Source organism: Myotis brandtii, unplaced genomic scaffold (assembly GCF_000412655.1).
Source record: "Myotis brandtii unplaced genomic scaffold, ASM41265v1 scaffold76, whole genome shotgun sequence".
In the NCBI taxonomy this organism is placed as follows: Eukaryota; Metazoa; Chordata; class Mammalia; order Chiroptera; family Vespertilionidae; genus Myotis; species Myotis brandtii.
The window spans coordinates 566,921-581,306 of NW_005371037.1; the positions used below are offsets into that span (position 1 = coordinate 566,921).

Sequence of the window (14,386 nt, forward strand, 5' to 3'; positions counted from 1 at the left end):
TGAAGCAGATTAAATACACCCCTCTCCGGATGGGGATGCGTTTAGCCACAGGGGAAATATCAAATGATTGCTAATTGTTAATGGAACCTGAAGTGCACCTTTACCTAGACCACGTATTTAAATTGCATTTCTCTGCTGTGCTTTGACAGTGAGGCAGCCATGAAGTCTGTGTTGGGGGAGAGGTTGGGCCCAGGGCTGGGACAGGCTGGGGCTTCTGCACAGGGAGGCCGGTGAGCCTCCTCCCCGAGCCTTGGCTGCTTGGTGTTAGTGGCGTCATTTCTGTCCCTCTGGGACTTGGGAGTGTACTTGGGAGTGTGGTGCTCATGGATGATTTAAGACTATGAGGGCTTTGACTGAGCGATCATAATGACAGCTACATCTTATGTTTTTGTAGCACCAGTTAACATTTCCCACCTAACTTGTAGAATAACACCTTGTGGAATTTGAGCTATTACCAAAGCAGTATCTGTTCATATCTCTCTGTATCTCATTGTTTCTCTTTGTCACATTAAAACTACATTCTTTGTCCTCACTTATGAGAACATCACTCACATTTTACAGATGAGGAAACGAAGGCACTGAGGTATTCAATCCCCTGTCCAAGGTCGCTTCGCTAGTAAATGGCAGAGCCAAGATGAGAATTACTTCCCCGATTAAAGTCCAGAGGTCTGTCCACTAAGCACCCACCCAGGAGTGGGAAAGGGGGCGGTCTCGGGCCATGTTAGGCTACACTACTCCAAACCGTGGGCTTTTCCTGTTCTCCTTCCAGCTCATGTCTAAAGGACTCCTGGCCACTCAGGGTCCTCTAGGCACTAACCAAGGACACGGAGGCTAGCAAATACCCCTTCCCCCTTCCACCATAATCCCCTCTGCTGCCTGGAAGCACAAGAGAGTGCATCTCTGTCTCCCCTTGACTCCCCCCTTGGTTTCTGACCTGACAATCTGCAATGTTGGGGTTAGGCTGGGCCACCCAGGATGGGAACTGGAGGGTCCCAGGGCCTGGCTTTGGGCTGCTGTCCAGAGTAGAATGCACGGCGAGATCTGCAACAGACATGAGGTGGGTGGGGAGGGAGGCCACAGAACCCAGGCCAGTCTGGCAACCCCTGCCCTGGAGAATGTCCTTTGAGAGAGGAGCTCGCAAGGTCATGAGAACCCAGCACTACTTCCAGGTTGATTTAAAGCAGCGTGGCCTTCAACCTGAACCCTGTACCGGTCCCAGTCCAAACTCCTATCACAGCTTCCAAGGTGCTGGCAACCAGGGAGAGTGAAAAGGTCAAGGGAGGGTCTTCTAAGGCGTCAGCCGGGCTCCTCCACTGGGTACGAGGTCCTGTCGGCAGGCTGGTTGCTGACAGTAGCCTTTCTCTGCGGTCTCTCTTTCTATCCTCTTTGCATCCGATGTCAGCATCAAGTGTAGCTCTGGTCATTGGGAGAACAATCACTTACAGTTCCCATGGTAGAGATACAGGGTATGGTGGAGCCCTGAGGAGGGAATCATTCATTCTGACCTGCCAGAGTCCCATGAGAAGGTCCAAGGATATCTTACCAAGAACATGACATTTCAAAGAGGCCAGAATGTGCTGGAATTTCCCAGGTCAGGATGAATGCTCAGTGCGGACAGAGGGACCTGGAGGAGCAAAGACAAGAGGCATCAAAGTTCATGTTGTGTTGAGGGACCGTTGCGTGGCTCAATGTAGCTGGAGCAGCGGAAGCAGGAAGCCCAGTGAAGGAGCCAGCAGGGCAGGAGAGAAACAGGGCCAGAAAGGAAGGCTGGGCCCAGCCTGTTAATGGGCCTGGATACTCATAAGGCATCTGGCACTGTCCTCAGGGCCATGATGATTCTAAGCAGGAAGGTAACAATACAGTTTAAGAAAAATACTATCAGCAGCATGAAGGTTGAGTTACAAGGGGACAAGACCGGAAGACAAGGAAAGCTGCCAGGAGGCTGTAATAGTGCAGGTGAGAGATGATGGGGGACTCCACTAGAGCCATAGTCTTCAGACTGAAGAGGAGGAAATGGATTGAAAACTATTTAGAGGTAGCACTGGTTGGCTTTAGCAATGCATTGAATATGGCAGGTGAGGAGTAGGCATAGCTAAAGATTTCTAGCTCTGTAATGTTATTGGACTGTTCAAGGCCTCATGTCGCTCCTCCCTGCCCATTCCAAAGATAGTCAAGTCCATGATCTGCTGGCCCAGCTTCGTGATCTGGCCAGACTTGTTCCTCATGACTCTTCCACACTCTCCAGCCAATACCATTCCACCCCTTATTCCCCAAACAGGTCCTGAGATTTCTGATCCAGTGCCAGATTCTTTGTTCTTATCTCCACATGTGCAAATCCTACCTATTCCTTTTAAAATATATATATATTTTAAATTGATTTCAGAGAAGAAGGGAGAGGGAGAGAATGATAGAAACATCAATGATAAGAGAATTATTGATCGGCTGCCTCCTGTACACCCCAGGCTGGGGATCGAGCCCACAACCCGAGTGTGTGCCCTGACCGGGAATCCAACCCTTGATTCATAGGTTGATGCTCAACAAATTAGCTGGGCCCTACCTATTATTTAAAGTTCATCTCAAATGTCTCATGTCATAATAATGACAGTTAGCAGTGTTAAGTACTTGCTGTGGACTAAGTGCTGTTGTACCTACTTTATATGTAGTATCTCCTATTTGGCTTTCATAGCAACCATGTGCAAAGGGTTAGCCATTTTATCGATGATGAAAGTGAGACTCATAGGACCTAAGTGCATTGCTAAAGGTGACAGCTGTAAGTGGCAAATACCCTGCTGTAAACCACTACACACTATTCTTTCTGTTGGGCTGACCTGCTCTATTTTCCCCACTCATACCCTGCCTGGTGGCCCCAGTGCCCTTTGCTTGAGCCTTCTGCAGGGCGTTAAAAACTTTCTGTTTTTCATATGAGGTACCTGAGTCTTCCTTTGCCCAGAATGGAAGCTCCTTTATCAGAATTAATGCTTGACCTCTCTTGGGCATGGGACGTTACTCACAGGAGCTGCTCCAGCACTGACTGGATGGTGTGGGATGGGGCCTAAGCTGGCTCCTAAAGACTGCATTGCCCTGGAAGCTTCTCTTCTCCCCTCCCCCCCCCACCCCACATCCCTCCCTGCCCCTGCCCACACCTCTTTAGGTCCCTGGCTCTCCTTCCCAAATGGTGGATTGCAAGGCCTGCTTAGCCAACATTGGAGAGCACAGCTCACACGCTATGTTGTGACTTTTCAGTTGTGTCTTCCTCATTATTCTGAACTCATATGGGCCAGTACTTAATTTTATTATTATTGTGAAAATAGCTACTATTCATTTCTAATAATATATTTCTAGCAATGTGCTAGGCATTGTGTCGCACCCTTTGTAAATGTTTAAAACACTTAATCCTTACATAAGTCTGCAAAGTAGAGATTTTAAGCCTTTATTTTTTTTACAAATGAGCATACTGAGGTTCAGAGATTGCATACCTTGCTCAAGGTCACACAACTAGAAACTAGCAAAGGCAGGAAGGCTGCGTCACAAGGGGGCGAGACTGGAGGACAAGGAAAGCTGGGATGAGGCTATACTGATCCAGGTGTGAGATAATAGCAGACTTCACCAGGGCCATGACCTTCCTATACTCTCCTGACACCTAACAGGGCCTGGCCCCAGCAGCATGATTGGAGGCTGTTGAACTGAATGATCGACAATGAGTCACACTAGAGAAAATCATGTGTGACCCACAGTCTGCTGTGAAGAGTGGAAGATGGAGGAGCTGGACGAGGCCTTCCAGGGGATGCTCCTTAGAGGCCACAGGGTCAGGGAGGGGGATGGTGTCAGGATCAAGGCCTATCTGTCTCCTGACCTCTGCGGGCTTGTCTCCAGGTCCGCTTCGTGAACAGCACATGGGTGTTCGGGAAAGGCATGTGCCACGTCAGCCGCTTCGCCCAGTACTGCTCCCTGCATGTCTCTGTCCTGACGCTGACAGCCATTGCCGTGAACCGCCACCAGGTGAGGGCACCTGCCCCCAGCACCCTGTCCTCCCCTCTCTGCCTTTGTTTTCCAGAGGGGATGTGAGACCCTTAAATAGTACTTTAGCCCCTTTTTCAATGAATGCATTTGTCTTATTGGGTAGTATGAATGCTTAGATTAGGTAGATTAATCCCTTTATACTAGGTGCTGTGGAAAGTTATTCCCCGTTTGTTGTTCCAGTGAAGACTCACTGCTAGTATTTTGTGCCTTAGAAATTAATGAATTTGCTTTACAGGCAGAAAAGCAAACCTGGGAGATCACAGATGGAAAGAGAGTGACAAATAATTATAGGTTGGAGATAAGGCTCCTGGCAGGGAAATGGACATTCGCTTGCCTAAGCTGTTGATGAGGAAAACAAACTAGGGTATCCAGGTGGCCAGAGCAGGCATTGGGGTGGGACAGGAAGGTCCTGTTCGCTGTCCTGCTTCAGCAGACACACATGGGTGGATGTGGTGAGGGGAACTGAAGAGGATCTGGGTGTCCATCCTGGAGGAGGATGGTTCCGTGGCAGGCGTCTTACAGTAACTCAGTGAACCCATGTTGTATACTTGGGTCTTTGCTGAATCAAGGAATAGAGGCTCAGAAAGTGCTTACATAATGTTTCCAAGATCATATGCCTGGCGAATAATGAAGCTGGGATTAGACTGAGGTCTCTCTGGCTCCAAGCGCATTCTCTGATCATCATCCACCCTGCTCTAGAAGACTCAAGGCCACCTGCAAGGCCAATGTCATAGGGCCACCAGGACAAAGAGAGGTAGAATTGATGCTGAGTAGCTCCGAGAGGTGCCACAGGACTAAGAGGCTTCAAGATGCAGATGCAAAGATGCAGCTTAATATGATGAAGAAGTGGCTAATGGAAGATTTCGAAGAACACACAGCTGCCTGGGGAGGTATGAGTTTCATGTACCAGCCATATTTAAGCAAAATCGGATAGGGATGTTCAGAGGAGATTCATGCATCTGATAGGGAATTGAGATCTCTTTATCCCTGCGATGCCATCATTTTGACATTTATGTTGCAGATGCTTTGGTGCAAAGTGTGAAAAGGTTGCACACAAATGTTTCCTGCCTTTTCTTAACCTTCTCCCCTAGTGCAACAAGAAGGACTCTGGATTACCTTTGCCCGGCCTATGCTTATCCCATTTAACACAGCTACCTGAGAGTTCCCCCTTGGGTAAAGGTGGGTTTGAGGAACAGGGTGGGAGTCTTGCCCACATTGACCACGTTGCTGTGACATATACCCAGACAGGGAGCCCTGTCCCAAAGCCAGCGGAGTCTTTGAGCAGTGTCTGGGGCCTTGGGCCTAGGCTTTCAGTCCCTTCAGCAACCTGAACAATGGAGTGTGGGGGCAAAGGTGGCAAAGTCCAGAGTGGAGATCTGCTGGCACTGTCTAAAGCCTAGGCACTGTCTCCTGTAAAACCTTGAAAACGTTGGGAGAAAAATTTGGGAGGACACAGCCAGAATGTCCAGCGTGTCTTGGGATGGGCTGCTGAGGTGGTGGCAGCTCTTTATGACCTATCCCCTGGATCCTGGACTCACCTACCCCAAACTGCCTTTTTCAAGACATAATGATTCTAATCTTAAAATGAGGATGCTGCTAAATACCCAAGTGTTTATTTAAACCTTTTAGGAGACTCAGTTGGCATACAGTAGCAATTTCAAGATGCTTTTCAGCCTGAAACCTATAATACTGGTTTTATTATAGGCCTGAGAAAGACATTTAGTAATGACTTCTATAAAGAGTGCTATGAACCCCCAAATCAATGTCAGTACAGCTTCCCATGATAGGTGGTGGGAGTCTCCTCTCCACAACTGTTACCCTCAGAGCCCTTTGTAGGCCAGCGGGCTTGGAATCATGAGGCGATGAGGTCAGATCCTGAGGTGGAGGCTGGCCCTGGCTTGTTCCTCTGCCAGCCTTGCTGTGGGGCTGTGGGTGTCCTGAACGCAGACCCGTCTTTCACCCTCCCCATCTTCTCACTGCACCCTGGTCCTGCCACAGACGACTTTCATTACTGCCTGGAGACTCTGAGTCCAGGTGACACCCTCTTCCTAGCCCTGGAGGTGGGCTGTGGGTTGGTGTAGCTCAGGCGCTCAATAATGAATCAGAGGGTGCTTTACTTTATAAATAGGAGCTACCTGCTTTATTGTGACAAGTGAGCCATGTCATTCAGATTTCTCATTTGTTTCAAAACTTCTTCAGCCAGTGATGCAGTTTGCTTGTTTTCCAGGTCATTATGCATCCACTGAAACCCCGGATCTCCATCACAAAAGGTGTCATCTACATCGCAGTCATCTGGACCATGGCTACCTTCTTTTCACTCCCACATGCTATCTGCCAGAAATTATTTACCTTCAAGTACAGGTGAGATTAACCAGTAGGGAGCAGCCTGGGGACTCAGAGGACTTTGACACAGGGGAGTTACCAGTACCGGCCACCCAGAGGGAGCCAGAGCCATTCTCTCTGCCTCTCTCACATCCTGTTGTTTCCAGACCTGTGCCTATCCTCTTTTCTTTTCTTTTCTTTTCTTTTCTTTTCTTTTCTTTTCTTTTCTTTTCTTTTCTTTTCTTTTTTCTTTTCTTTTCTTTTCTTTTCCTTTCCTTTCCTCCCCTCCCCTCTCCTTTTCCTCTCTCTCTCTCTCTCTCTCTCTCTCTCTCTCTCTCTCTCTTTTCTTTCTTTCTTCTCATCTTTCCTTCAGTTTCCTCCTTAGTCTCTGTGCAGTTTACAAGGCCAAGGCAATATTGATTAGCGTTTGTCCCTGGGAGCATGTACTCTCAGAGACTGAGCTTTACTAGTCAATCACCCAGGCCGTGTTTAAGTGGTATTGTTTAAATTCTCTTGCACAACCTACAAACCAAACATGTATGTGTCTGAGGCAGGGTGCCCATTCAGGTTTCTTTGCCATATGCTCTCACGGAATGAGAATTCCTTTCAAAGCACTCAGTGTTTAAAATGTAAGCACTTGACTGTGCTACTAGTTTATAAAGGCGATTGCCCCCACTAGATTGTAAAGTTGGGGAGAGCTGGCCCCATTTTTTATTTTGCTTCCTTGATCTCCCTAGCACCTAACTTACTGTTTCCACATAACAAGCCCTCAACAGCTATTTACTGAATGAGTGAATGAATGAATGGGCTTGGAGTGATTTTTGTCAGTTCATAATTGTTTTACATGAGGTTCCTCAGAAACAGACCCCGTTAGGCAGGGCAGCAAATGGGAGAGCTTGGGGAAAGGTGGGATTTGAGGGGAAGCTGTAGCCTGCTCCACAGGGAGTTCTGGTAACGCAACTGGAGCCGGGTTTTCTTATTCTAGGCTTCCCTTGGGAAAACAGGAACTCCTAGCCACATCTGGATCTTAACGGATCTGTAGGGAGTGTCTTCAGCAGTCCTGGGTAGGCCTAGGCACCTAGGAAGGTCACAGGTGCCAGCTGCTTCTTAGGGGGCAGCCAGAAGCTGGGGGTCTGGCACTCTAGACAGGTAAAGGGGATCTAAGAGGATCCAGGGGGTGCGGTGCTGGCATGTCCTAGAGTAGCCATGTGCTGCCCCAGGTGCTGTCACCTCCAGTGCCATAAGCAGGGTCAAGAGAGCAAACTCTGAAGGCCGATTTCAACCAACTTCAAAGGCTCCCTCCCGAATGCTAGGCTATTAGAGTGAGTCACATGCCCAGACCCCCAGCACTCGGACTCCCCATCTGCCTTCACATATGGAGGGCTGTTTTTTGTTTTGTTTTTTTCTTCTTCTAACAAAAGCAAAGAGAGTTCTCTCTTTTGGTAGTGATGACCACCAGCATATATAACAAGAGCAACAAGCCACAAGGTGTGATGATAAAATAGCCATTTTGAGTTGCTGCCTAGATGTTTTACAGTCTGACAACCCTGCTTGCACTGAGTCTGGACATTTAGATAAGGACCCGAGCTTAGGATCCCACCACAGTTCCTGCCTTGCTTTTCCCAGGGCACCTTTTTATTTATTTTTATATTTTATTTTTAAAAATTTATCTTTATTGTTGAAAGTATTATAGATGTCCCATTTTTCCCCCCATCAACTTCCTCCACCCCTCACCCTCCAGGCCTTCATCCCACTCTTGTCTGTATTTATGGGTTATGCATATCTATATATATAAAAGCATAATATGCAAATTGTCCCCTTGGGAGTTCGTCCGGGAGACCAGGAGTTCGATTACTCACTATGACGTGTGCTGACTACCAGGGGGTGGCATGGAACAAAGGAAGGCCCTGGCTGGCAGCTGGCAGCCAGGGAAGGAAGGCCCCAGCAGGCAACTGGAAGGCCCTGATCCACCCTGATTGCCGACCAAGCCTAGGGACCCTACCTGTGCACGAATTTTGTACACCAGGCCTCTAGTATGCATATAAGTTCTTTGGTTAATCTCTTCCTGCCCCCTCTTTCCTTCCCCTACTCCCATCTGTCAACCAACAAAAAGTTCTCTGTATCTATGAGTCTTTTTGTGTTCTGCTTGTTCATTTTGTTTGTAGATTAAATTGTTGATAGAATATAGTTATTGCCATTTTATTGTTCATATTTTTTATCTTCTTCTTTGAGAAGACCCTACAACATTTCATTTAATACTGGTTTGGTGGTGATGAACTTCTTTAGCTTTTTCTTGTCTGGTAAGCTCTATATGCCCATCTAATCTAAATGATAGCTTTGCAGGATAGAGTAATCTTGGTTGTAGATACTTGCTTTTTATCAGTTTGAATATTTCTTGCCATTCCTTTCTGGCCTGCAAAGTTTCTTTTGAGAAATCAACTGACAGTCTTATGGGAGCTCCCTTATGGGTAACTAACTGCTTTTCTCTTGCTGCTTTTAATATTTTCTCTTTAACTTTTTGCATTTTAATTATGTGTCTTGATGTGAGCCTCTTTGGGCTCATCTTGTTTGGGACTCTCTGTGCTTCCTGGACTTGTATGTCTGTTTCCTTCACAAAGTTAGGGAAGTTTTCTGTCATTATTTTTTTAAATAGGTTTACAATTTCTTGCTCTGTCTCTTCTCCTTTCAGCACCCTGTCTCAGGGGATCCTTACACTATCATCATTTTTTATTTTTTTATTCTTTTTTTCTTTTTGCTGTTCTGATTGGGTGTTTTTTGCTTCCTCATATTCCAAATTGATGGTTTGATTCTTGATTTCCCTTACTCTAGTGTAGATTCCTTTTAAGTTATTCTTTATTTTAGTTAGTGCATTCTGCTTAGTTCTTTTTTTATGCTGCTAAAGTCCTCACTAAGTTTGTTGAGCATTCTTATAACCGTGTTTATCTAGCGATTGCTTCTCTCCATTTTGTTTAGTTCTTTTTCTAATGGAGTTTTGTTCCACTCTTTCATGTGGGAACATGTTTCTTTGTCTCCTCATTTGGGCCATTTCTCTGTGTTTGTTTCCATGTATTAGGTTGAGCTGCTATGTCTGCTAGGCTTGGTAGTATGGCCTAATGTAGTAGGTGTCTTGTAGGGTCCAGTGGCACAGCCTCCCTGCTCACCCCAGCTGGGCACTTGAAGTATGCCCCCCCCCCCCATGTGGGCTGTAACCCTTCTGTTGTAATTGAGTCTTGATTGCTGTTGGCATGTCAATGGGAGGGAATTACTCAGGCTGATGAGCTGCAAGGACTGGCTGTGACCACTGACCTCCAACCACCTTGGAGGATCAGCTGTGCAGGGGCACACCACATAGAGCAAGACTTACTTCAGTTGGGCTCTGCTATTCACTGAGTCCACCCCTTGAGTGTGTCACTTGTGAAGGTGGTTAGGTGATGGTGCTTTGATGTGGTCTGAAGCTGTTCACTGGGTGTGCTGGATCTGGGGCCTCCTGGGAGATATAGGTCAAGGTCAGCCACTGCCTGTGTTCTGCCTGAGGCCACTAGGCATAAGCTATAAAACAATCTGTAGATGGCTGCTTCTTGTGCTGGGCTTGGAGGTGCCCAGGCAAGGCCAAGCTGCTGCTAGAGCCAGGCATGGGGCCATTTAGTGAGAGGTATGGGACTTGCTGAGGCCAGATGCTGCTTGTTTGAGAGATTTTAGGAAAATCTGAAGCCTGAACCAAGACAGGCCATTCTATGGTAAAGCCCTGGAAACAGTTTGGGTGGGCCCAAAAATTGGGTGGAACAGGGCTTTAGGGAATCACCAGGGTGGGATAAACAGTGTGATCCAGGTTGCTGGAGTCTCATCTGCCAGCTCTGTTAGTAAAGGGCTCATCAAAGGGACAATGGCTACTGCCAGCACTTCTGCCTGGGAGAAAGGTGCCCCTCTAGCTTGCCCTGATGTCAAACAATTCAGTTCCTCCCCTATGTCTCTGTTACCTTTCAAGTTGCTGCCCCTGCACTAGAGCTCAGAGGGAGTGAGTCCGAGTAAGTTCATGCACAGGCCTTTTAAGAGGAACTGTGTGACTCCAGCAGCCTCAGTCTCCCTCCTCAGTGCACACTGGTTTTTATAGACAGAAGTTATGGGTACTTCTCTTCGTGGCACTAGAACCCTGAGCTGGGGGACTTGGTGTGGGCCTGGGACCCCTTGCTTCTCAGGGAGGACCTCCACAGCCCAGATACCCCTCCTTATTTTTATCTGATACACATGGTTGTGGGACCAGCCCTTCCGCACCTCTGCCCCTCCTACCAAACTTGATGTGACTTCTTTAATTTTGTAGTTGTAGGACTTCCATTTAGCTTGCTTCCAGGCAGTTCTGAATGATGGTTGTTCTGTAGTTTAGTTGTAATTTTGATGTGGTTTTGGAAGGAGGCGAGTACCATGTTTACCTACGCCACCATCTTGACCGGAAGTCTGGGGCACCTTTTTACATGACCTCTCAGAGTTGAGCCTGCAAAATATTAGTGACCACTGCCTCAGCCATCTTATAATAAGTAATAGGTGCTTGCTACCCTGCTCTCTGTCTCCTGCTCACTGATAACTTGGGATGGAAGACTATCCTTCCTCCAGCTCATTGCACCTCTGTTCTGAAATTTGTAAGCAATAAATCTTGTGACTTGACTTCCTTTGTGTGACTATATTGAAATAGTGCCTTCAAAATGGCCCTATGGTTTTTACTTCCCCAAAGTGGGAGCTTGGATACCTAGATAGCTGTCTGCTGCTCCCATGTGAGTGGCTTATTTCTCCTTATTCAGCAGGTCATCATCTTTAACACAATAGCTCTGGATTTTTCAATACACATGGATATCCCTGAAAAGTTTGAAGACTGGGTATATTACATAGAAAATAAGTATGTTATTCTGGGATTGCCACTCATAGTATCAAGACCCATCATGTCTTTGGCCCATTTCTTAGTTCCCTTCTGGAATGGCAATAGGTAGTATAATGGGGAATTCTTGAATACACTGTGCTCCCAGGATGAGTTAGGTCTAAGATGAGGAACACCAGTGTTGCATTCATTCATTGAACAGATATTTATTGGGTGTCTATTATGAGCTAGGGAAAATGCAAAGTTAAGAGGACACAGAGAGATCCAGGTATATTCCTTATCTCTATAGAACTCCCAGCCTAGTGGGAAAGTCAGAAATGTAATCAGATAATTAGGCTGGAGCATTAAAAGTGCTATAACAGATGGATGTACCAGCAGGCTAGTGCTTCTTGGGCCGAGGCCTTTCTAGACTAATTGCACACTTTCCTTCTCTCTGTCTCCCTGTGTCTCTGTGTCTCTCTCTCTCCCCTTGCCCCCAGTGAGGACATTGTTCGCTCCCTATGCCTGCCAGACTTTCCTGAGCCAGCTGACCTCTTCTGGAAGTACCTGGACTTGGCCACCTTCATCCTGCTTTACATCCTACCCCTCCTCATCATCTCTGTAGCCTATGCCCGTGTGGCCAAGAAGCTGTGGTTGGGCAACACAATCGGCGACGTGACCACGGAGCAGTACCTGGCCCTGCGGCGCAAGAAGAAGAAGACCATCAAGATGCTGATGCTGGTGGTGGTCCTCTTTGCCCTCTGCTGGTTCCCCCTGAACTGCTACGTCCTCCTCCTGTCCAGCAAGGTCATCCATACCAACAATGCCCTCTACTTCGCCTTCCATTGGTTTGCCATGAGCAGCACCTGCTACAACCCCTTCATCTACTGCTGGCTTAACGAGAACTTCAGGGTGGAGCTGAAGGCATTACTAAGCATGTGCCAGAGGCCACCCAAGCCTCAGGAGGAGAGGCCACCCTCTCCAGTCCCTTCCTTCAGGATGGCTTGGACAGAGAAAGGCAAGGGGCGGAGGGCTACACTAGCCAACAACCTCCTGCCCTCCCCGCAACTCCAGTCTGGGAAGACAGATCTATTGTCTGTGGAGCCCATTGTGGCGATGAGTTAGAGGAGGGTGGGAAGAGGCAGAGGGGAGGGCTCTGTCTACAGCTGAGATTGGGAGAGAGCCTGAGGACAGAGCCTGGAAAAGAGCCTGTCCTCTCATACATGACCTTCACCATGCTGGAAACAAGTTCCTACAGAAGCCGTAGGACTCTTGAGTTCCTAGGAAACTGCTTAGCTTCCTGGCCACATTTGATGTGAAGACTAAAAGGCACCTACCAACTAGACATATGTTTGTGAATTTCTGTCTAAGAAATGCTATGAGGAATATCACCCTGGTTCCTGAGCCAGAGAACAAGACAACTTCAGCCCAGATGGAGGCTGAGTCAGTCAACTGCCTCCAACTGTCAGGCAGCTGCCTTACCTCCCTCCCTGCCGCTGAGCATCCTTAAGGACACCTGAGTCATATTTGGGTGTGGCTTACCCAGATGCACAGAGCTGTGCTTGAAGAAGCTCATTGCACAGTGCACGGTTAGCGAACCAGAGTTGGCACGGATGTTTTCACGCCTCACTTTCTGAAGTCATGGGACCAGGATGGATCACAATTTTGTGGTAGCCTGGCCTGATATTTGATAAGAAAGGAACAGTTTGGTTGCTTAAAACAACAACAAAACTTATTATTAAAACTTTGGAAAATTCAGAAAAGCACAAAGAAGAAAATAAAAATCACCCCCTTCTTCCTACGTGTGATAAACTGTTAGCTGTGGATTTATTTGCAACTTTTTCTTTTGTGCCTGTGTGTGATTCATTTCATGGTGCACTGCACTTTTCCATGCACAGATAAGCAAGAAACGGGCGCAGAAGAGAACTCTTGAGCCTCTCTCCCAAGAATAGTGTCCACCACTAACAGAAGAGTTGGAAGACGAGGTGGGAGAGGAGCTCCAGGAGAAGACTGTCACAGAGCAGACAGACTGCCTTCCTCTTGTAGTCAGTGGTGAGGGGGGCCTGGCTGAAGTAACTCTTTTCAGATGGTGGCCATTGTGATGAGCTGGGAACAAAGCTCATCCAAGAGCCACAATTCCTTCTCTCCTGGAATCACACAGAATGGGAGGCGGAAAGCCTTGCCCTGCTTTCACAGGAGATGAGGGAGCAGACTTTCCAACATGCTGGAAATCATTGTTAGACACCTCACACACCCCCTCCCCCCAATCTATCTAGAGAGGCCATTTCTCTGTGTTGCCTAAATAATAAGGCTTCTTTATTTTCTTCATTGTCAGCATCACCCTGGCAGTTTATGCATCACTTACAGAAACCTGTGCCATCGTTGTGATGGTCCTTCAGGACTCAACGTGCCAGAGAAACCTCATTCCAGAGACTGAGCGTTTCATCACCTTCTATCTAAAAGATGCCTCAGGCAGAAAAGAGCTTCATTCACCAGCCTGACATCTGGGTTCTGGGTTGCCACTCTCACCGGTTTTAGCTTTCTTCTAGCACCAGACAGATCCAGAAAGCAAAGCATGGTTATGGAGCAGAGTGGGAAACTCAGGTTTGGGGAGAAGGGGTTTCTCCAAGGTTCACTTAGATCGTGTGGCTGTTAATGGAAACTGAACTTGGTCCTATCACTTGCTTCCCTATAATGAACCATGGGAGTTTGTTATACTATTCTATTTATGAGGAAGTTTGAAACTTTTCAGGATGTAAAGTTTTGAAAAAAATCATCTTTTGAACAGTGGGTAAGAAAGTGACTTTCATGGAGCAGGGAGAGCTGTCTGAATCCATAGGGATCCCCAGGTGGGTTTTTCTGGCCAAATGGCTCCCATGTCTGTTGGGGTCCAGCCCCAGCAGGTCCAGGGGTTCCCAAAGGTGTGGACGGAGTCGGCGAAGAAGGAATGGCATGGAGACAGCGTTCAGTTGATCAGCAGCCTAGCCAGCTTCTCTAGCCAGGTTCTAGCCAGGCTCTCTAGCTAGGTTCTCTCTTTATTCTCCTGTTACATCTGTATTTATACCATTTGATTTTAATCCTATCCATTCTATTCCAAAGGTTAGGGCATTTGTTATCTCCATTCCAAGGTCACTACTCTATTGTTCTGTTAAGCTACAAGGAAGTAACTGAAGGAGATTATCCTAAGTAAAGATTATG

At 47.3% G+C, this 14,386-nt stretch overlaps 1 protein-coding gene across 1 annotated transcript in view; it reads left to right on the forward strand.

Moving 5' to 3' along the window:
* The window catches only part of GPR83 (G protein-coupled receptor 83), a gene marked incomplete at its 5' end in the record, with an annotated part of 15,119 nt that extends 977 nt beyond the window's left edge, over positions 1–14,142 (forward strand). The window contains 3 exons of the mRNA XM_014530667.1: positions 3,874–3,999; positions 6,248–6,381; positions 11,689–14,142. Coding sequence (XP_014386153.1) covers positions 3,874–3,999; positions 6,248–6,381; positions 11,689–12,313 — 885 coding nt within the window. The remainder of the gene's footprint in view (positions 1–3,873; positions 4,000–6,247; positions 6,382–11,688) is intronic.
* Positions 14,143–14,386: the final 244 nt, after the last annotated feature.